General features: G+C 39.8%; 1 protein-coding gene across 1 annotated transcript; it reads left to right on the forward strand.

Moving 5' to 3' along the window:
* The first annotated feature begins 4,582 nt into the window (after positions 1 to 4,582).
* Positions 4,583 to 21,708, forward strand: gem (GTP binding protein overexpressed in skeletal muscle). Its single transcript, XM_028817763.2, has 5 exons — positions 4,583 to 4,999; positions 5,147 to 5,464; positions 8,253 to 8,329; positions 10,160 to 10,361; positions 20,908 to 21,708. The coding sequence occupies exons 2-5, from the start codon at positions 5,167 to 5,169 to the stop codon at positions 21,183 to 21,185; spliced, it is 855 nt and encodes a 284-aa protein (XP_028673596.1). The 5' UTR covers positions 4,583 to 4,999; positions 5,147 to 5,166; the 3' UTR covers positions 21,186 to 21,708.
* Positions 21,709 to 24,354: the final 2,646 nt, after the last annotated feature.

The raw sequence follows: 24,354 nt of genomic DNA on the forward strand, positions 1-24,354 counted from the left end.
TTGATATAGCGGTGTTCTCAGTATTCAAAGCACTATCCACACAGGAAGGAACCGGGGAGCGAACACACAATCTTCCAGAGTCTCCTTACCGCAAAGCAGCAACACTACTACAGCCCCACAAGGCAGTTAAAAAATGCACAGAGCTCGAATTTGTTTTCACTTTTGTAGATAGCATTGTTGCAATTTTACTTTTCTTGGTGGCTTATTACATTACGGATGTTTCACATGTTCATTGTTTCCCCTGTGCTTAAAAGACATTAAAAAACTGTTTCTCAACTGTGACTACAAGTACTGACAACTGTGTCGTTCAGGAAGTGGTCACCCATCAATACATAATTATGCGGCGTATGCTACGCGGTGGGTTGGCTAGTTGGTATTTATTTCATTATGTTAGGTGCTTGCAGTTTCACATACTGTACTGCATAGAGTACTTTTTGCACTTTTGTAACATAACATAATGTTTTCCAGGTCCTTGTCCTGGGGGTGGGAGCAACACTGTGCATGGATGAACAGGAAAAAAGTGCCTAGTAAAGTGAACTTACACACAGACACACACAAACACTTGGGGTCAGTTTAGAGTGACTTACTAACCTCACATAAACATCTTTGGGGACGAATGAAGAAAACTGGAGAAACCTAGAGAAAATTCAGGAGGACATGGGGAATACAAGCAGACTCCACACAAATAGCAGCATTTTGGAATTCAAAACAAGGAAGCTGGATCTGTACGGCAGTAGTCACTTTATATATATATATATATATATATATATATATATATATATATATATATATATATATATATATATATATATATACATATAGTTAAAATAATATTCACTGTAAATGACTGCTGGTTACAGCTCCAGAATACCAATCTCCATTTTGAAGTGAGAAAGTGAAGTTTCCTCATTCTTTTCATGTCTGTGTGGCTTTTCTCAGGGTACTGCAGATTCCCTGTCATTTCTCAAAGTTATTTGAGCAGTGTGAGTGAGTGAAGTGATGCTGCTAAGGATGACATCCTACACCTCACCCCTCCAATAATCCTGAGTAGGGGTGAGCAGGTTCAATAATGGATGGGTGGATAATCAACTTAATTCTTGCAAGATGCCTACTTATTGGCAAACGTCCAGTCAGCACAGAGTGAAAAAATCTTTTCACATGTTATGTTCTTACAAACATGGAAACAAAATCTCTGCTTTTATTTATTTTATAATTGTCATTAAATATATTACACGTAGTTAGTTATGCATTGTAAAATGCTGCTTAAATGAATATGCAAAACAGCATGAATATAATATTCATGTTACAAAACAGTAAAACTTTAGTGTTTATATTTGTATTACTTTTTTGCTACAGATTTTCCAGGGGTCTGACTGTGGTTAATTTATAACATTAACTTTCAAAATAACCAGGAAGTAAAAATGAAAGGCCCAAGTCTGATTTACTGAAGTAGAATACACATAACCTAAAAAGGACTGGGCACACTTTCCACTTGATTCAGTGCATTTCCTTTCCAGACATTGTAATGAGTTGAGGGGTAAAGCCAACCCAACACATTTCAGATGCCTTGCGCTGGGAGGCATACTGGCTTCACCCATAAACGGTGCCTGAAACATTCAGGTTCAAGTCATCAGGTAATCAATTTGTATTTATTCAAGTGTGCATTACAGAGTGTACCACTCAAGGATACAAGATAAATTACAGAGAAACTGAGTAGCGAGGCTTTTTACAAGGGTTCCACTAAAAACATTAGATGATGAACCTGCTCATTTTACATAAATGCTTCAATCAAGGAACCAGTTGGGCACATGTTTTGGCCACCTTTTTATCGAAAACAGGTTAAAATATTTCAGGAATGTTTGTAAAAAAAAAAAATAAATAAAAAAACTCAAAGAATATATTCTTTAATGATATAAATCTCCCTTAGTAAACACCATTGTAAATATGTAAATGCAGAGATCAGTGCTCTGGTATGAACTGTTTAATTTTAAATTATAATAATTCAAAGTATTGATTATCCCAAAATAAAATATGCAATTACAGCTTCATTTACAAGCCAAGAAATGTAGAAAAGTGAAAGTAATTATTTAAATGTTAAAGTCAGTACCGAAAAACTTTGGTTCTATACTCCATTTACGCTGAAACATTGTCTCCAGCTGGATGCTATGAGAACTGCTATTACAAATGGTCATTGTTAAACAAAATGTACTCATAAAAATTTGATTCTAACATTGTGATGCTAATACTGCAGCTTCACAGAACTGTGCAAGCTAATGCAAGCCCTAGATGTGCTTGCATGCTTAGCTGGAATTCTAATTCTTGTTAATTAAGTCAGAAAAATTAATTAGGCTTGAACAGGATAAGCATGCCACAGTCAAGTGGTCCATCAATCCCGAAGCACTCTGAGCCTAACCAATTAAACACAAGCTTCAAGATTAGTGGGTGGAGCCATGACAGGTGGCTGTTGCAATGTACAGTATGTTGGATAGGCTACTGCTGGGTGATGCCTTTATTGAGCTTTGTGGGATAAAGATGATGTAGAAGGGATTTCTATATGAAGGTAATTCACATAAACATATTCCCTTATGTTTTTTTTATAATTCTCTCCCTATGTTATATTTTTGTCCCCCATGAGACTCTTCCTAGAATTTTCCTCTGAGGGTCTGAACGCTCTAACCTGGTAATCCTGGATTCAATACAACGAAGAAACAAGGTGATTGTAAGGTGACTGTTGTGACTGAAATGAGTTTCCCAGCAGAAACAGATCTTTAATAGCTAAAAGTAGACAGGTGCTTGTTACTGGTGTAACTGTCTTCAATTTTTAGGAGCCATGTGTGTTTTTCTGTTATGCATTTCTTTTTTCTGTACATATATCACCTCATTTAGATTAGATTAGATAGACTAGATAAACTTTATTAATCCTGAGGGTAAATTCAGATGCGTACAGCAGCAGAAAACATAAAAGTTAAGGATACAGATTCATTTGACAAGTAATACAATTAATTGATCGATCAATCAATAAATAAATAAATAATCTATATTGTGAAGAAATTGCAAAATGAACTTAAAGTTACAAAACAAACTTAAAGAGTATCCAGATTTAGTTTTGAGGCATTGGGAGGAAGCATTAAATTGCCCAATAGCAGTGAGCAGAAAAGCCCACCAGAGGTGTTTCTTAGCACACTGTGGTGGAATGAGCCTTTGGCTAAACATACTTCAAGACAGCACCTCCTGGAGGGGTTAGAGGGGATTTTTCATGATGGCATCCAATTTTGTCACCATCCTCTTTTCCAAAACAGCTTCCAGTGTGTCCAGGGTTTGCCCTGTGATGGAGTTGACTTTCCTGTTAAGTTCACTTAGGCATTGTGCTTCTTTTGAGCTCAACTTGCTTCCCCAGGAGACTACAGCATACAGCAATTCACTGGCTACTAGAACATTTCCAGCATCTTCTTGCACGCATCAAAAGACCTCAGTCTCCTTAGATGGTTCAGTGTGCTCTGCCTCTTGTTGTACAGCGCCACTGTGTTGTTAGACCAGTCCAGTTTGTTGTTTATATGAATTCCCAGGTACTTGTAGCTCTGCACCACTTCCACATCCTCCCCATGAATGGTGACTGGTCTCAAAGGCTCTTTACCATGCAAAAGTCCACCACCAGTTCTTTTATCTTACTGATGTTGAGTTGCAGGTGGTTCTCCTTGGACCCGAAGATGAAATCCACCACCACCTTCCTCATCAAAATTATTAAAGCAGCCTATGATGCAGGAATCATCTGAAAATGTCTATAGGAGGCAAGCGCTGGGATTGTGCTAGAGGTCTGTTATGTAGAGAGTAAGCAGGAAAGGGAGCAGTACAGTTCCCTGAGGTGCTCCAGTATTACACACCACCGTTTCTGACACCCAGAACCTGAGCTCAACAAAGTGCTGTCTATTGGTCAGGTAGTCCATGATCCAGGAGATTGAAGGGGGCATCAAGATGCAAAGATGTTTACCTCTTCATGATTGTACATCTATATTACATCTGCTATTCATTCATTTTCCAGACTTCTTTATTCCGTACTGGGTCATAGTGAAACAAATCCTAGGCTAGAAGCACTGAAGGCATCACATGGGCCAACACTGGTCAGGATGTCAGTTTATTACAGGACACGCTCACACTTGACCAGTTAAGTGCTGCCCATCAAACATTCCTCTTAAGAATATGTAGGAAGAGACGTGAAGGGAGTCCCACTGAACACGGAGAGAATATGCATGTATCACATTGACCAGGAGCAGTGACCATATGCTGCTCTGCTTTATAACATGAAAAAGCAATTTAAAGAGGTATCTGAGGACAGATTAGGGTAAACGAAGTACTGCTTGAAAGCTTAGTGAAGTAGAATTAAGAAAGAAACTTGTGGGAAATTAAAGCAGGAAACCAATACTGGACATTTCGGATGTGTGGGCTGTAGGAAACAAAGAAGTTCTTGGGTCAATAGAATGCTAAGCCATTGGCAGGAAGCGGTGTTTCATAAGTAACGACGACCATCAGACTTGGGTTTACTTTTTCCTGTCCGGCTTTCTTCTTACACTTGCCACTGCACCTTTGATTTCTTCAATACCAAGTCATAAAAGTTTATGAACCCTGTCTTCCAGCGCCTGTGTTTACCTCGCAAATGAGTAAGGATTGACTCCTGACGTCAGGGAGAAGCCCGTCTTTGCTTTCATGCAAGCGATTAAAAGCGCATTAGCGGCACGAGGGCGGTAACGAGGCGCAGGTCCTCCGAGTCGCTCACACAAGTAATTGACAGACGAAGAGGAAGACGTGCGCCCTCACCGGACTCTGCAGCTGCTCTTTTTATTTGCCTGTTGATCAGTTTCAGTTTTGTACGTCTTCAGTTATAATTTCTATACGTGCATGAGGCTTCAGATTTCACGTTGACCTCAACCTTCTTTTAGTTCTCGGAGACAGTAAACCTGACACGTGAAATCGGTCACCCGAAGGAAAGCTGTGGCGTGTACACGTAAGTAGGTTTGTTTGTTTGTTTCTCAAATGCCAGTTATAAAATTGCAGATTATGACGAATACACATGCAAAGTGCTGCTTCCGCACAAAAGTGCCCGGGTATTACTTTAAAAATTTTCTTTACTTTTCCCCATTGCGGACTGCAGATTTGACCCTGCATGGCACGATGAGGCGGCACAGTTGTTTCCAGCAACAAACGCATCGCTGGAGTATCTCCACCGACGGTGGCTGCCTTCTTGGCAAAGGCAATCCCGCATCCAACATCGTGCGCTCTCAGTCGTGCTTCACCCCGGATCAGCACCCGCGGGGCAGCTGGTCTTCGGACTCATCAGACTCGTCAGAAGTTGGCAGAGTGTGCTACAGAGTGGTGGTGATTGGCGAAGACGGCGTGGGCAAGTCGGCGCTAGCCAGTGTCTTTGCAGGTTCTCCGTACGGCATGTACGCAGACTGCGATCAATGGGCAGGTAAGGATGAAAGTGGAACCTCCTGAGGATGGAGAGGGCCAGGTGTGAGCCAAATGGCTGGGGCATGTCGGGGCGCCAGGATAAGAATGACGAGCTGGTGCCTCTAAACCGACTAACTCACACTGATATAAACGTAAGCCGTATTCTTGTAAAAAGACATCCAAGCAACTAAGGTTAATATACATTTTTGACGGGTTTTATTTTAAGAATTTTCTGTGCAGTTTCACAATCATTCCATAGGCCTATATTTTCCGTAGAATTAAGCGAAGAGGTAGCAATGGTAGGGAACCTGACCTGGGCGACGTCCGCGTGAACTCCTTTGCACCACTGCAGCGTGACTCTGGACTGTGGGAGGAAAAAAACAATGAGAAAGCCACTTCAGATCATTTATAGAAGGAGAAGCGTGATTAACATTGACCGTGTTTAATTTCTAACGGATACTTGTGGATGCCCTGAGCTGTTATCATAATGCCGCATTTTTTTTCTTCTAGTGTATATTGTATCAGAAAGTTGGGATGCTTTGATGTAATTTTGATGTTAAAGTCGCTGTAAATAAAAGAGTTACATATTTTGCATTGATGAGTTAATCAAGTTGCGCAGCTGTTGATTTTTCAAATTTCTTTTATGCGGTTTTAACTACAGGAAGGTGCCAATTATGACTTTTTCTGGGCATAGGCGTTCTAGGCAAGCGCACGAGGCGCCCTCTCGTGTTCATGGCACATTACTGCAGCCTCAGGTAGCATTACCTACATTTTTGTTTAGAAAAATGTGTCTGGAACACAAAGAAATGTTTATGTTGTGCGTCTCAGCAGCGCGTACACTCTGCACTTGGCACAGCACAATCTGCTGCCCAGAAACACTCGGACTCAAATCGAATGTCCGATTATATTGTTTTATATTATTTTTACATACTAGTGATATTTGGTCTTGCCGTCTGACGACCTACACAGCCCAACAATTAAACGATGAAAACGGCAGCAGGACTGTAGCTCTTGAGTGAATCTCTAAAAGCTGATTAACCCAAACTACGATCGTTTCTCAAATGGACATACATTAAAACTTGCGTTAAGACTTGGCGAATACTGTATCGTCCTCTTTTGCTCACCACCATTTGTGATATTTGCTCTGGGCACGCTAAAGTAGTTGTGCATTTTTTTGGATAGGTAGATTGTATTATTTGCATACACGAGCGTAAGGCAAATATGAATTATGCCTAAACATTGCTATTTAAAGATAATTATTATATTCTTAGTTTCGCTGAATGTTGTCCTTATGCTGTTTTCAATGTATTTTATTAATGTAAACGACATGTACATGTTACGGTAATGTCTTAGATAAAAGGAAAAAAAATAATTTCTCAGTTGTGAGATAAATGTCATCATCATGAAAAGACACGCATTTAGTTGGTGGTTTAAATAGATAACTTTAGAAACTCAGTTGTAGATTTAACAGTAACAAAAGAGATCCTTTCTAAATTCACTAATACAGCACGGTTCTTAATGATTTTCTGAAATGGCACCCCTCAAGAGCGTGTTTTTCTGAGACAGTTTTGTAAACAGATATTGCTATAACTCACCATTCTCAAATTATGAATTCAATGACTTAAATACTATACTGTCACCAGCTCTGTCTCTAGATCTCAATGTACAGGTCTGGCAGTGATGATTCCCCTCAAAGCAAAGGGGGTGTTGGGGTGCCATTTACAACTTCGCCTAGGACAGCAAAAATTCTAGAACTGGCTCTGGTGCCATGGTATCGTTTTCCCCCTGGTGAGAAGTTAAATACTCCAGATAGCCTCTGGTTGATCTCCATGCTTAAAAATGTTTTGGTTTCTGACACCAAAAATAACACTAGCCTAATGCAAGCCTGACATTTTTTGCAGTACAAATTTTTTAATGGCAGCTTCTGTTTAAGTGCAACTTTCTATGGATAATTGTCGTTGTTGGTATGCCATTGTTCTAAATTGTTTGGGCTTGCAGTATTTTGCAGCATTCCAGATGGTAATGCTCACATTCATGCCCATTCACTCTCTCTCTGTAAAGATTGCGTATTCTGTGTGATTTTTTTTTTTTTTTTTTTTATTCTGTGGGACCTATGGTTTTCATCTGACATTCCAAAAATATGTAGGTTTAGTTTGATTTGTCACCAAAAACTGTCCCTTGATGTGTGCTCAGCAATGACCTGGAATCCCATCTAGGACTGGTTTCTGCATTGCACTGAATGAATAAACTCTGACAGATTCAGATTTAAGTGAATTCAGAAAATGGATAGGTTGACGGTCAAGAGCTTCAGCAAAATTTTGGCACAACTTCATGGAATATTGCTGTGTTTTGTTGTGACATCTGTTGGGTAGCAGAAGTCACTGCAGTGATTATGCTCACTTGGCAGCTGGACAGCCATATGAATAAACATTTGCCAATGAAGGAATTCAGCTTTGCTCAATATCTGCTCTGACTTTGTGGTGAATCCTCAGATTCTACCTTGGTGTAGAAATTTGTAGGGAGAAGGAGCATTCTATAGTGTGCATTGTTGACATGTGTTGGTTTGAAATGCTTGCTGTAGTGGCTGTGGGCATCCAGTGTTAGATATTCACATGAAATTATACATGAAATGGCACACCATAAGCTCAGAAGTCTGGCTGTTTTTATTATTGTTAGTCATTTTCTTATGATAGTGTTTAGTCATTATTTTAGAATGTCTCCTTATGCAGTATTTGCAAAAACATTTCAACAGCAGTTTGAATCATATTATTTTGTCATTTTTAACTTGTATATCTTTATTGTTGCAGATGATGTTTATGAAAGAACGATGATTGTGGATGGTGAAAGTGCTTCAATTATTTTACTTGATACGTGGGATAACCAGGTAAGAGTGGCGTCCTCTTATACTCTTGTTCATATATATGTTGCAATGTGAATGGTTGATATCTTTCTATAGTAACATTATATGGACTATACACACTAATTAATCAATGACAAGAATACAGGCAGGAACTGGTGAATGTATGTATACAATATACAGTACATTATAAGCACATACTCACACACACAAAGAATAAAAGCAGTACAATATAAGAGATCATTTGTACATTCAGTTATTTGGCTCTTTAATGATGAAGAGCAGCCAATGAAAAGCCCTAATCCACGTTGTATTTAAATCGATTAGGTTTCTGGTGTTGTTTATCTTCCCTTCCTTTTCTCTCATATTTTGCACTATTCAGTTGTAGCATATGACAAATAAAATTTTCTAATCAGGAATGCCAGACATTCTTTTGGCCATTATCTGACTCGAACCTAAGTCCAAGCTAATGAATTTTAATTCAGTACACTAAAAAACAGCTGCTGCTGCTAGAAACATAGAGCAAACATAGTTTACAATTCTGAACCCTCATGTTCTATTTTTAAGTTTTAAGAATTGTGAAATATATTTTGGCCAAGCCATTTTTTCTTGGAAAAACACATTTTTGGTATATTGATTCATTAAATGATGGGCTTTGGTTGCACTATTTTAGCACTGAAATGTCTTTGTTTTTAGAGGATTTGATCATTTATTATCTCACATGCTTGCTATTTTTCAGATCATGTAAACACTACATTTATGTGTATATCTAGAATGTGACAACACTTGATTACATGCTTTTGATCTTTGTGATAAGCTTTATGAATTTTAATTCAAAATTAAAGCATTAATTAATTAAGTCCTTAAGGTATCAATAATAATCAGCCCTTCTGACAATAACATGCACTTTCTTCTCAGAACCAGGCAAATGAAAACCCAAAAGCTAATGTGCTTTCAGATTTTTTTGACAACTAAATGACATCAGCCTCTTGTCTTTTTCAGTACAGACATCAATAATGGCTGCAGCTAATAGCTTGTGCTATAGACTTCAGTGGGCGGCACGGTGGCGCAGTGGGTAGCGCTGCTGCCTCGCAGTTGGGAGATCTGGGGACCCAGGTTCGCTTCCCGGGTCCTCCCTGCGTGGAGTTTGCATGTTCTCCCCGTGTCTGCGTGGGTTTCCTCCGGGCGCTCCGGTTTCCTCCCACAGTCCAAAGACATGCAGGTTAGGTGGATTGGTGATTCTAAATTGGCCCTAGTGTGTGCTTGGTGTGTGGGTGTGTTTGTGTGTGTGTCCTGCGGTGGGTTGGCACCCTGCCCAGGATTGTTTCCTGCCTTGTGCCCTGTGTTGGCTGGGATTGGCTCCAGCAGATCCCCGTGACCCTGTGTTCGGATTCAGCGGGTTGGTAAATGGATGGATGGATGGATAGACTTCAGTAAATATCTATCTATTCCCAAGCCTGCTAAATCTAGTTTAGAGTCACAAGGTCCCAGAGTCAACCCATGCAGCACTCAGCATACATCAGGGGTCATCCTTGACCAGTCACAGAGTCACAATTTAATCTAAACTGCCCATCCTTCGAATGTGGTTGGAAAAGTGGAGTAACCAAAAAGAGATACTGACATAGGGAGAACATGCAAACTTCACACAGACAACAATCAGATGTGGAATTTAAACGCATGACTCAGGACCTGTAAAGCAGCAGCACTAACCATTTTTCTACCCTCAATACAGATTAGTGATGCTTGAAATTCCACTGTTTGCTTAATTTTGCAATAACTGGTCTTGATATTGTTAATTGTGTATTGGATTTTAAACACACTGACCCAAATTAAAAATAAGAGTTTTGATATTCACAGGAGGGAAGCTGGGTGCAGGAACACTGCATGCAGGCAGGAGATGCCTACTTAATTGTGTACTCCGTCACTGACAGAGCAAGCTTTGAAAAGGCTTCTGAGCTTCGAATACAGCTGCGAAGAACAAGGCAATCAGAAGACATCCCCATTATCTTAGTGGGCAACAAAAGTGATCTGGTCAGATGCAGAGAGGTATCAGTGGCAGGTAAGTCATAGAATCCCATATGGTGAATAAACCTTTTTCCTCCTGTTAACGCAAAGCTAAGCCATACACTCATTAAGGTTCAACTCTACAGATGCCTTGCTGATACGGCCATACATGGTGTCTGGGCCCATTCAGTTTATCCTAGCTGAGGATGGAGATTTATTAAGTTCTCGTGTCAGTTTGTGATGAAGCTGTGAGCTCATGGAATGGAGATGAGCTTTGAATTTGAAGTTTACAGAAATAAATGACTCAATAGGCTTCAACATAGTTTAAGCTCTGCAACTGTCTTCTTGTGGGCTATTTAATGCAGTGGATAATGCATTGGACTTTAGACTGTAAGGTTCACTTCTCTCCTCTGACTCATTGTGTGTGCCTCAGTAAGTCACTTAACCTGCTCAGGTCCTAAAAAATGGTAAAAATTGTATCATATCTTCATCTTGTAAGTCTGCATTTGATGCTTGGTTTCTCTGTAGCCTTGGCATCTTCTGAAACTCGGGTCATGAATAGTCATGTCCGGGATGGCTAGGGCAATGAGGACGCATAAGCAAACAACAAGGTTCGTACAAATTTTATTCCACACAGTGAAAAGCAGTGTCCAAATAGATAGTGCAGTGCAGTCAATTAAATAATGCAAATAAATAATTCCGTAAAATCCAGTGCTCATGAGGAAGTAAAAAAATAGAGATAAAATTAGTGTCAGAATCACTTTTTTATTTCGCTCCCCAGTGTATCTGTCTCTCTTTCTCTCTCGTCTCACCCTGCTCACCCATCTTCCAGGTATATTCAGCAGGGATGAGACCCTGGCAAAAGTGGTCAACTCACGACTCCCATTCCGGTCACCTTCCCTCATTATCCATTGGGATATGCTTCACCTGACCCTGTCTTCTCTCGGCCTCCATCGGCGTCTGTTGGGTCCCTAGGAGCCCATGATCACTTCTGCTCTCTGTTGTTCAGCAGGAGCTATCTGGTCCACTTCTGGAGTGGCTTTCACACACTCCTCTATGGACCTCTTTTGACACAGGCGTCAACTTGATTCACCTTACTTCCTCAATTTCTTTTCCTTGTATTCGTTTACCCTTCTTTTTCCTGCTCAGCCCATTTATACCTTGTGGGTGTAGGCACTTTACATTACGAACAACGAAGTGTCAATGAAGAAACTAGCTGAACTGATCATGTTTGAACGTGAATGCGTGTGAAGCCAATTTCCCCTCTAAATACTTGGTGCATGGCACTACAGTGGCACACACCCACACACAGAAGCCTGAGGCATACTGATTTTTATTTTTAAAACTCTGCATCACCGCGGACCCCTTTACTCACTTTACAACATTGCTTGGGTAAAGTTGTCAGTATACTTGCAGCCCTGTATTCTGCAACATCTATTCAGACAAAATGCATCAAACAACAGCATTCATGCATTCATTCAAACAACAGATTCATCTGCCTCTGAATTAATCTATTGATTGATTGATAAATTCATTTTTTAAAGTTAACTCATTCCATCACAGGGTGATGGCAGCATTGCCTTGCAGGGTTGAATATAGTTTGGCTTGTTTTCAATGTATTCGTCTATGGCACAAGTCATTTTTAAACTTAAGCCTGTATGAAAGAAGTGTACTGACAAACAGTATATGTATGTGTGTGTATATACTATAGATAGTTAAATATAAATATAATATTTATCCATACCATTTTTTTAGATCTATTAAATCAGAACACAGAGGACTTAAATAAGAAAAAAAGAGCAGGCACTTTTTCCTTTAACATACGAAGTAACATCCTTCACATCTTCTGTAACACTGTGATGGTTAATGCAGTTGTCTATGCTGTGATGTGCTGGGGCGGTAACATGACCTCAAGAGAGGCCCACCGAATTAGCAAGCTAATCAAAAGGACAGGCTCAGTTATGGGATGTACACTGGACTCCACTGGAGGTAGTTACAAAGGGTAGAATTAAAACAAATTGAATGCCATTCATTATGAACAATGCTGTTCATCCTCTCCATGACACACTAGTACTTTCAGCCAGAATTGTGTCAAGAAATACTGATGGGGCTCCTTTGTACCAACAGCAATACGCCGCACAATGCCTCACTGTGACTATGACAACCAAGTCAGAAATTTTCATTCTTTTTAATTTTCTTCTTTTTAAGTCATTCTGATATGTGTATATATATATATATATATATATATATATATATATATATATATATATATTCACGGCATTCGTAGTCTGAATCACAGTCTGATTGTATGGGTGGTTACCTACCAGGTAACGCTTGTGGTTGGTCAGCAAGTCGGCTAACATCCGCCACGTGCCCTCTTTCAGTTGCGAGAAGCAGATCATAGAATGGTTGAAATAGTTTACTGTCAAATAATGCAAAGAGTATGCGACACGTGTTTCTCCCTAATTCTGGGCTCATCAGGCGTACACACTCACTGCACTCCCTTACGGGAATCGAACCTCGGACGTCAGCGCTAGAGGCGAAGCCCCTAACGTTGCGCCACGGCGTGTGGTTCGTTCATTTGACAGCATGTAGATCACGTGTCGCGTACTCTTTGCATTATTTGACAGTAAACTATTTCAACCATTCTATGATCTGCTTCTCACAACTGAAAGAGGGCACGTGGCGGATGTTAGCCGACTTGCTGACCAACCAACCTCATACCACTAACATTCTTGTTCATAGTCTTGTCACTTCTCGGCTGGACTACTGCAATTCACTGCTCTTTGGTCTCCCTAATAAATCTCTTCATAAGCTTCAGTTAGTCCAGTATTCTGCAGCACGTATCATCACTTGAACCCCATCTATTCACCATATTACTCCAGTCTTGCAGCAGCTTCATTGGCTCCTGATCAAGTTTCGTACTGATTTTAAGATTCTGCTATTAACATTTAAGGTCATCCATAACCTCAACCCTCCATATCTGTCTGACCTTCTTCATGTTGCCATTCCATCCCGTAACCTTAGATCCTCTTCCTCCACCCATCTGACCGTCCCTCCCGCCCGTCTAACCACCATATGGAGCAGAGCATTCAGCCGTTCTCCTCCCAAGCTCTGGAATTCATTACCTGCGGAGCTCCGAAATATCAAATCATATTCATCCTTCAAATGTAAACTTAAAACGCATCTGTTTAAAATGGCTTTTTCTTTTTCCTTCTGATTATAGTGGTTTTGTTTGGTTTTAATTTTTAGATTTTCTGATGTTTTAAGTTGTTTATAATTGTGTCTTTTATTTATTTATTTATTTATTTATTGTTTGTTCGGTGTCCTTGAGTTCTCAGAAAGGCGCCTTGTATAAATAAAATGTATTATTATTATTATTATTATTATTAAATTTCCCATTGGGATTAATAAAGTATCTATCTATCTATCTATCTATCTATCTATCTATCTATCTATCTATCTATCTATCTATCTATCTATCTATCTAAAGGCTACTCTGATCCAAATGCCAGGTACAATAAGAGGAATCTTAGCACACCAAGAAGAAGAAGCACCAGTAAAAATATTAAAAGCTGATCATAAGGAACATTAGGAATAATGAATACAATCGGTACAACACCAGCAGCTCATGTTGATGTATTATAGGTCATTATTCAAGCTCAAATCCTGGAGGTACAGTGGCACAATTCAGCTGTCCCAGGCTCATTTTGGGATATTTTAACTATAAGATTGTGTCTTACACTGCACTGTTTATGTTTAACTAAAGTCTGTCATTACTTGTGCAGCATGTTGTAGACGGCTTTGAAAACAATTGATGTAAACAGACAGTGTTTTGCAGTCTGCATCCAAGAATTACAATCATTATTTAAGGTACTTCATTTCAATTTGGCTCATCTTATCCATGCAGATTGTACATTTTATATACAACCCCATTTCCAAAAAGTTGGGATGCTCTGTAAAATGTAAATAAAAACAGAATGCAATGATTTGCAAATCTCATAAACCCATATTGTATTCACAATAGAACACAGAACACATCTCCAGTATTGAAAGCGAGACATTTTACTATTTCATAAAAAATATTAGCTCATTTTGAATTTGATGGCAGCAACACATCTTAAAAACGTTGGGACAGGGGCCACAAAAGGCTGGAAAAATAAGTGGTACTAAAAAGAAAGAGCTGAAGGAACATTTTACAACTAATTTGGTTAATTGGCAAAGGTCAGTAACATGATTGGGTGTAAACAGAGCATTTTAGAGAAGCAGAGTCTCTGAAAAGTAAAGATGGGCAGAGGTTCACCAATTTGTAAAAAACTGCGTCTACAAATTGTGGAACAATTTCAGAATAATGTTCCTCATTGTAAAATTGCGACGACTTTGAATATTTCATCATCTACAGTACATAATATCATCAAAAGTTTCAGAGAATCTGGAGAAATCTCTGTGCACAAGGGACAAGGCCAAAAATCAATATTAGATGCCCGAGATCTTCAGGCCCCCAGGTGGCCCTGCTTTAAAAACAGGCCTGATTCTGTCATGGAAATCACTGCATGGGCTCAGGAACACTTCCAGAAATCATTGTATGTGAACACAGTTCGCTTTGCCTTCCACAAATGCAGCTTAAAGCTCCAACATGCAAAGAAGAAGCCATATGTGAACATGATCCAGAAATGCCGCCATCTTCTCTGAGCCAAAGCTTATTTAAAATGGACTGAGGCAAAGTGGAAAACTGTTATGTGGTCAGATGAATCGAAATTTGAAATTTCTTTTGGAAAACATAGGCGCTGTGTTTGCTGGACTAAAGAGGAGAGGGACAATCCGGCTTGTTATCAGCACTCAGCTCAAAAATCTGCATCTCTGACGGTATGAGGGTGCATTAGTGCCTATGGAATTGGCAAATTGCACATAAAGAAAGGCACCATGAATGCTGAAAATGTATATACAGGTTTTAGAGCAATATACGCTCCATCCAGATGATGTCTTTTTCAGGGAAGGCTTTGCATATTTCTGCAAAACAATGCTAAAATGCATACTGCATCTATTGCAACAGCATGGCTTTGTAGTAAAAGAGTCTGGGTACTGAACTGGCCTGTCCAGAGTTCAGACATTTCATCAATTGAAAACATTTGGCGCATCCTGAAATGAAAAATACAACAAAGAAGCCCCAGGACTGTTGTGCAGCTGGAATTCTACGTCAGACAAGAATGGGACAACATTCCTCTCCCAAAAGTCCAGCAGCTGGTCTCCTCACTTTCCCAGATGTTTATGGTCTGTTGTTAAAGGAAGAGGAGATAGATAGATAGATAGATAGATAGATAGATAGATAGATAGATAGATAGATAGATAGATAGATAGATACTTTATTAATCCCAAGGGGAAATTCACATGCTTAAGGGAATGCTACACAGTGGTAAACATGGCCCTCTCCCAAATTTTTTGAGATGTATTACTGCCTTCAAATTCAAAATGACTTTATTCTTTTCTTAAAATGGTTCATTTTCTCAGTTTAAACATTTGATTTGTTTTCTGTGTTCTATTGTCAATAAAATATGGGTTTATAAGATTTGCAAATCATTGCACTGTTATTTACATTTTACACAGCGTCTGAACTTTTTTGGAATTGGGGTTGTAATTCACTAATTCACTCTTACTAATTGTCAACCACAAGGCCAAGTTATACTAGATACCTTCTCCAGTGATTTTCAGACATAGCCTTAATTTATATAATCTTAGAGAGTCAGAGGCAGTCGGCGCCTTGCTCCTGTAGCTATAACTATTGTAAGTGTGACATATCCAGTAACTCACTCCAACTACTCCACAACTCACCCTGACAGAATCAAACAGGTTTGACTTTGTCTTTAATGGTAGGGGCGAGCGGTGTGTGCCGGAGAGCTGACAACCAATGAATGCTAATCCGAAAGTACAATGCATATAATGCAGTGAACTAGGAATAAGGAATGTGGGTGTTTTGGACCTCACAAACAGAATAGAAGCTTGTCTGTCTGATGTCTTGTGTTTTACATACCACGACAGAATGAAAAAAAAAAAAACAAAAAAAGGATTGAGATTGTGGCTAAACTTGATGTACCTGTTAACCCTTTGTATAGCACTGTCTCCATCAGGCAGAATGATATTGGCTGTCACTGAAAGGGGCTAGCACAACTGTGCTGGAAGGTTGGCACGTAATCACTAAATTTGACATGGCTAGTGGTTTTCAGTCATGTACTGTAAATTAACATGGTCTGTCACTCAGATCAGCAACTGGAGTTGGCCAATCTGACATACCTAATGACTAGAATCTGCATAGTGCCATTGGCTTTAAGTAAAGGAGTCAAAGTACAAAAGTAGTTCAAGAAGCTAATCTGTAGAAGTCAGATGTTGATCTGTCAGGGCAGGTTAGAGGAATTCATACTTGCCAGCTCTACATTTAGACACCTAAAGAAGGATTTGCTCAAAGCATTTAAAGTTCATCCTGCTTGGGACAGTGTCATAATAGGTTACTGCTTTAAGGAACATCAGAGAACACAAATGGAAAATGATTAAAATAGAAGGTGATAAAACTCAAGATAAGATGTGCCAGGAGACTCTTATTAGAAACTAGCTGACGTCCGCCGTAGCATACGGCGGTGTAAGAATAGGAACAGAAAACGGTGAGAAAGGAATTCAGAGATCAAGAAGAAATAAATACTTCTTGAAAGACGCAGTATGCATATAGAATTTCCGACCAAGCAGGATTACATGTGAAAGTGATAAATAAATCAGGCTTTCCGAATTTACGTACTATGGCCATGGCATCCTGATAGTTTTGTTGCATGTTGTAAAAGGCGCTATATAGCGCCCGACCCAGCACAGACTCAGGCAGAGGCACGTACTTAAATAAAACAGTTTTTATTCTTCCTTCAGCCGTGGGGCACGCCTTCCCCATGTCCCACAGGCCCAACACAGTCCCAAATACACTCACAATTACACTCTTTCTATCTCAGCACCACCACCACTCCTCCTTAGGCTTAGTCCTCCTCCTCCCGACTCTGGCTCTCTCGAGTGGTGGTGGCTGGCCTTTGTTATACCCCACCCGGAGGCGTACCAGGTGCTTGATTACCTGGTCCTAATTGACCCTCTGGGTGGGGCTGACGAGTCGACCAGCTGGGCTGGAAAGTCCATGCAGCTCCCCCTGGCGGCCATCCAAGCCCCCAACTAGGCTGTGGAGGACTCCATCTCCCATGGAGCCTTGCGCCAGGTTGGGGAATCATCGTCCACCAGGGAGGCTGCCACCAAGCGTCCTGGGGGAGGCACTGAGCTGCCCATGGTGGCTCCCCCGGAATAGATGCAGCAGGGGCGTCCCTGCCGGGCATGGGACCCGGCTGTCCTTCACAATGTATCTTGGACTTCTTGGAAATGTTGACGGTAATATGATCATTTTGCCTACACGAACGTTGTTATTTTCAGCGTTTGCTTGCAGTGCGTCTGATAGTTTGACGTGCAGATCTTGTTGATGTAATCTGAGATAGTTGAGACACGCGCCCTCTGTTTTAACATACGCATCTACAACGTACTGTTGGAATAGTTTGCCGCTGGAGTGCAAAATACTAAATGTATTCCTCATTGCTAATCTGTACGTGCAAAATTGACATTGAGTAAGCCTTATTCGCTTGGTGGTTCTTTTATCGGGAACATGTTGTAAATCTTTGTGCCAGCCAATGTCTCTGTAAGGGAATAAAAGTGGGTAAACCTTAGGATCGCAATTCATATTGAGCATGGAAATCTGTTTCCAGGAGTTGCCTATGGGATAGATGCAAATGTCCCTTTTGACAGGCGTTTCGCCATCTTCTCCGATGAAAATCGCTGCAACATCGGTGTGACATGTTGGGGCATTATATCGTCGTAAAGCCTGCCTAGGGGTTTTCTTGAAAACCATTCATACAGATTCTGTTAGATTGGACTGAGCGATTTCATACATGTGTTTGTATGATTTAGCGAAGGGGTTGATGGTTCTGAGCATGGAATCTAGCTGGAGAAGTACATTTTCACTGCATGCAGAATTTGCTTTATTTTGTAAGCGTACTTCAGTAGCTTGCGCTGTGTCAAAAACATACAACTGTCCATATCCTGGAGAGGTAGAAGTGTTAGCGTATAGTGGAGAGATCTGGTGATAAATTTGCCCGTGTATTTTAAAACAGTATGGTCTGTGGCCAGAAGGTTGAGTTATCTGTGCACTCATGGAAGCAAATGCTAGAGAAGGGTTGTATTCTCGAATGTGTTCACGATAATTTTTAGCTTCTGATGTTTGCTGTGTAAGAAACTGTTGTAAAGACACAGGTGGCTCCTGCAAGGATGGTAAAGCTACTTTACCGTTGTAGCAGCACCTTGTGTACTTGTTGGATGTATTATGCTCAGCAGGGCAGTATAGTGCATAACATGGAAGAGGACGAATAGGAATCGAGAAATGCTGTGTCGGTTGCGTGTGGGCTGGACCTGTTTTGAAGTGGAAGCAGGACGAACCAGAAGAGAAATATATATAAGAGATGTTTATTTGATCTCATGTCATATATAGTAAAACAGAAAGTAAAAGTGTTTAATACTATTAACAATCTAGGATACTGTATTAGTACAGTGTTATTTATTTCTGTATCAGCTGTGCAAAAATCCTGGCCAAAGCAGTTTTAATTATAAATGACACCCAAAGTGCAGAGATGCCTATTTGTACAGTTTGTCCAAAAATACTGTGACTTTTTAGGGTCTTTGTGGCTCCTTAACCTGATGCCCTAACTCAAACACTAGACATCCATGGTCTTTTTCACATGTGGATCCAAAGCCCTCCTTTTTAAACTTGCCATGCCAAGGATAGCAAAAGTATAGTAGATTAAGTGTGCATCCATCCACTAATTTGCTGAAAACAGTTTGTCATTTTATTCTGGCATAATCAAGTGCATGGCAGAAACCAACTCCAAACAGAACACTTGACCAGCACCAAAGGGACCACTCGTACACACACCTACACCCACTCATAAAGGGGCATTTTGGAGGTCATGAGTTAGGCTGCATTTCTGTATAATTCCAAAGTTGGATTACATTGGCTCAGCAAAATCATTAGAAAGAGAGAGAAAGAGAGAGATTGGGAACATGCACTGATACGGTGTGTTGCCCCACCACACAACGAACCACTTCTGCATCCCACATCATTAGAAATCTAATTATATTATTTGTATTCAGACACATCTTTTCTTTACTGGAAGTATGTGATTTTCATTACTGCAAAACACGTCGTCATCATATCACTCCTTTCATTTTTGTCAGGATAGCCCACCGTTCTTTAACTAATATTGTTTGAACCCTGGCTTCACTTAGCACTCTGCATTAACATGGCACGTAAATTTTGTTTATCTTTGTCAGAACTGATTTTCAAACTCAAGCCTGATAGTGCCAGCAACTATGATGACATTGTGCCCTTTTGACTTTGATGGGATTATTAGTTTTTCTACTGACTTAATCCTTTCAATATGGTGTGATAGATGAGGAGTACAATTTTGGACAGGATCTTCAGAAATATGAGGAAATCAAAATATCTTGTGTTTTGCATTGTTTATTATGGTTCAACACCCATCTATCTATGGAGTTTCCACCCTTCTTATCCAGTTCAGGGTCACAGTGAGTGGCACCAATCATGGTAGCACTGGGTGCAAGGTGGGAACTAATCCTTACCAGAGTACCAGCCCATCTCAGGGCACACTCACACCCACGCTGGGCCAGGTTAGAGTAACCAATTACCCAAAATATGCATGCCATTGGAATTTAAGAGGAAAAACCAAGCAAACATAGGTAGAATGAGCTAACTCCATGCAGGCAGTTAATCACATTCATATTGTGAGGGATACATCACTGGGTGCTACTTCAGTCTGGAGTCAGATATGCCCAAGAAAATACAGTTTTACTAAGCTAAAGTGCCAGAAAAGATAAAATAATAAAATAATGCAAAAAATAATGGCCACCTACTCTACTGGGCCTACCTGTGACTGCCTCTGGCCACTTTACTTTAATAGTAATAGTAATAGGCAATTTACTTGCCTACTTTCCTGTTTACTAAAAGCAAGCGCTCCAAATTACTCTGTTAGACACTCTGCCATCTTCTATTCTCTCTCTGTTTTTTGGCCACAATTCTCTCTTGCTAGTCAACCCTCTGCTTCAGCTCCCCACTGAAATCTGGATTTGAGGGCTATTCCTGAGACCTCTGCCCTCCTGACCCTTCCCCTTGACCCTAGTCAGAAAAAAATTGTGTGTCTTTACTAGTTTCTTCGAGTTGTCAGAATACTCATTTTCTCTGTTTCTCAGAATGCCTGGCCTCAGCCTTCTCCTCAGTTTAGCTATTTTTCTGCCTGGTTTTAGATAAAGTTAAAGCCAGCTTCCTTTCTAAGTGCAAAACCCATTGTGTCATTCTGCTACCTTTGAAATATTTACTTCCACAGCATTACTCACAATTGTATGGATATTTATAGTAGCATGCTGTAACCATAAACGAATACTGCCAAGATCTAGCAGACATTTGTAAAATCTTCACATTGATGATAAATACTCTAAGCAGGTATGCTCTTTGTATCTTTCAGAGGGCAGAGCATGTGCTGTAGTGTTTGACTGCAAGTTCATTGAGACCTCAGCAGCCGTCCAGCACAACGTTTCTGAGATGTTTGAAGGCATTGTGAGGCAGGTGCGACTCAGGAGGGACAGCAAAGAGGTGAACGAAAAGAGGATGGCTCTCAATCGAAGGAGAGAAAGTATCCCCAAAAAGGCAAAACGCTTTCTGGACAAAATGGTGGCTAAGAATAACAAGAACATGGCCTACCGATTAAAATCCAAGTCATGCCATGATCTGTCTGTGCTGTAGGAGTTTTTAAGCATCTAGAAGGACTCTACTGAAGAATGAAAAATCTCTTAGGGTCTAAACTGTGTTTCGTCTCATACAAAGGCTCAAAGCAGCACTAAAATTGGGACTCAAAAGCAGAGCTGAAACACTTTTAATACAAACCATTAGTCTGGCACAGGTGGCTCATCTTTATTTGTATGCATTTTTGCACAACAAATTTAAGCCTCTAGTGGAAAAAAAAATTGACAAGTTTTAGCCAGCAGTGGAGTATGGAAGAATGTGGACAGAGAGAGACGTCTGGTGCAGAAAAGACTGCTTCATATCAAGAAGACTGATTACTCCAGCAAGGTCTTGCCAAAGTGCAAGAAACCATGACGACCATAAAACAAGCACAAGAACACAGTCATTTATTTAAGACAGAATATTTGGAATGTTCTGTGAATGTTTCATAAATATTTTATGGACTGTATAAAATTTTATATGGCTAAAAGTTTTATATCTGAAGTTCATTAAATAAATTCCATTTTTGAAGGGAAAAAAATGTAAAAAACTAGCTAAATGGATTGAATATTTTATTATAGTTTGCAACTTGATTTCTGGAGAAAGTAATCTTATACTAGCTTATGTCTAATGGCCCTGGCATAAAGATCCATCCATCCATCCATTTTCCAACCCGCTGAATCCAAACACAGGGTCACGGGGGTCCGCTGGAGCCAATCCCAGCCAACACAGGGCACAAGGCAGGGAACCAATCCCCGGGCAGGGTGCCAACCCACCGCAGTGGCATAAAGATAATAAATAAAAAAATTGTGAAGTGCGCCTTTGTGTGTCACAAGTTCTACTCTGACACCAGCAAACCTGCAAATGTGAAGTGCATAGTCGGTGTTAACTCAGTTTGGGTTTAATCCCATTAGGAACACCCAAATCTTTCCCTCCCTTCATTCTTTGACGAAACTGAAATTTGAGGTTGTTCATGGCATTTGTAAAAGTTTTTTGCAGAAATTCATTCCTTATCTTTTATTTCAATTATACATTTGCATGTTTTATAAAGTAATATTTTGTGTATATTTAAATAAATATTTTTTACACAATGCAATGGCTGTAGCATGAAGTATGCTTTATGAACCTGAAGCTTCCAGACATATGCTGTTGCTATACTTGGACTTTTTTCATACTAGTGTCATAATCGGTTTCTAGTCTTGTGTGATGTAGATACTGTAATAATGCCTTTTGCTTCAAAGGCTATTCATATTCTGGAATTCCAAGTTGTTTCAGGTTTATTAAAAAGAGGTGTATAAACTTAATTTATTTAATTATATTTTAGGACAGTTTATGAAAAATGATCTCCAGCTTTAAACTTCTTTTCATGATTTCCAGCACAAGATTAAAGACAGTTGTTACCATAATAAATGTCTGTCTGCGATACGGACTTTGGTGACTTGATCCAAGTGTCTAGTACAGACCATTGAAACAAAGCAGGATGTCTTATTCAATGGAACAAGCCTGCTGTGCTTTTAATTCGGACAGAACTGTAAGTCTTCAGTGGTCTACCAGGTAATAGAAGGCTATTTTACAGAAACGCTAGTGCTGGCACCTCAGGAAAAAAAAAAAGAGTAGTGGAGCTGTTTCTTGGCATAAGCGACTGATTACCATAATCCACACAGAAAAAAAAAGTGAAAAGAGTCAGAGCTCCCAAACTAGGCAAACTGGTGAGTGCCCTGAAAAGGCTTGAAATAGCCCTGGGGAGTGGTGACAAGACGGAAAACATGTCAGATTTTGTCTGACAAGATGTCATCACAGTGATCTTATAGTGTCATTATAAATGAACAGGGCAGACTACTTAAAAATACAGAGACAACATTTCCATTTCTTTATATTTTGAGACCACTGGATACAGTATATACAGTATACTGTATCTAATCTGAGGATGTGATGGTACCAACATTTAGTTTACTTACATAGTTGCTTTCTTCCATCATCTCACTTTAACACCAGCATTGTTGCTTTCACTAGCCCAAAGTGAAAAAAGCAAGCATAGCTTGTAATACAAGAAGCCCAACAATCCAACATAAATGACTACATATGGTAAAAATAAAATGCTCATCAGTCCTTAATAGTTTACTTTGATGTTGCTATCAGGTAAGGTCCAGGATGTGTTCTTGGAGCATAAACAACCAGAGTCCAAGCACATCCAGCTGTCTCTTCAGACACACAAAACTTCCAGACAAATTGAACATAATTGTCACGTAACTAGCACAACAAGAGAGGTTGGCGGAAATGGCCACACACTTTCGTAGAGTTCTGTCACATTCAGAGTCACCCACAGGATACAGCAGCCTGTGCCAAACGTTTAGCACTATGAGCGAATCTGATTTGGAAAAGCCAGAGGTTTCTGTCAGAAATCTGAAGACAAATAGGCATTTAATGATTCATGATTGTAGTGGGTGTCTCTTTTTCTTCAGATGTCCCCAATCAGTTCCTTATTTGATGAAACTTGGGGCCTGCCTGTGCAAGGAAGTAGGGTCTGTAGAGGAGTGCTGTGCTGAATCAAAGCTCTGGATAGCCTGCTTTCTCTACAGCCTTAGGCATGGCTATGTAATCATAGCCATTGACTCAGAGACTGCAACAAAGCACATATGCTGTGGTCATTAAAACTACACCTAACATATAAAACAATACCAAAGTGATTAAGACATGCACCATATTCTCTATTAAGTTAAATTTGTGCCAGCAGATTGTGCTATTTTCTCCTGGCTTTGTATTGTTGTTTTTTGGTGTGGAGTTGTTTATAGTGTTTATAGGTTTATACGTAGAGTCATTCTTGTCATATGTGCAGAGTATAGTGGAATTCTTACAAGCATGCAACATGTCACTCTTTGGCACCCTGACTAGTAAGTAGAATGACATTGTCTCAAAATATATAACTTCCTTACCTGAAAGACCTGCGTTATATTGAAATGCCTGTCTTTCAGACATTGAAAATATCCCAAAATATCTATACATAATTAGTTTGTCAAAAAAGAATAATTCAAAGCCTACACAAGTAGTAAGCTGGAGAAATCGTGTCTTCTGTTCAGCATTAATACAATTTTTTTTAACATTTTATTGATTTTAATAAAATCAAATAACATTCCATACAAGCCAGTCAAGTTTAAAAAAACTAGGTTCGAAACAAATCAACCCCCACTCA

This window comes from Erpetoichthys calabaricus, chromosome 13 (genome assembly GCF_900747795.2).
Source record: "Erpetoichthys calabaricus chromosome 13, fErpCal1.3, whole genome shotgun sequence".
In the NCBI taxonomy this organism is placed as follows: Eukaryota; Metazoa; Chordata; class Cladistia; order Polypteriformes; family Polypteridae; genus Erpetoichthys; species Erpetoichthys calabaricus.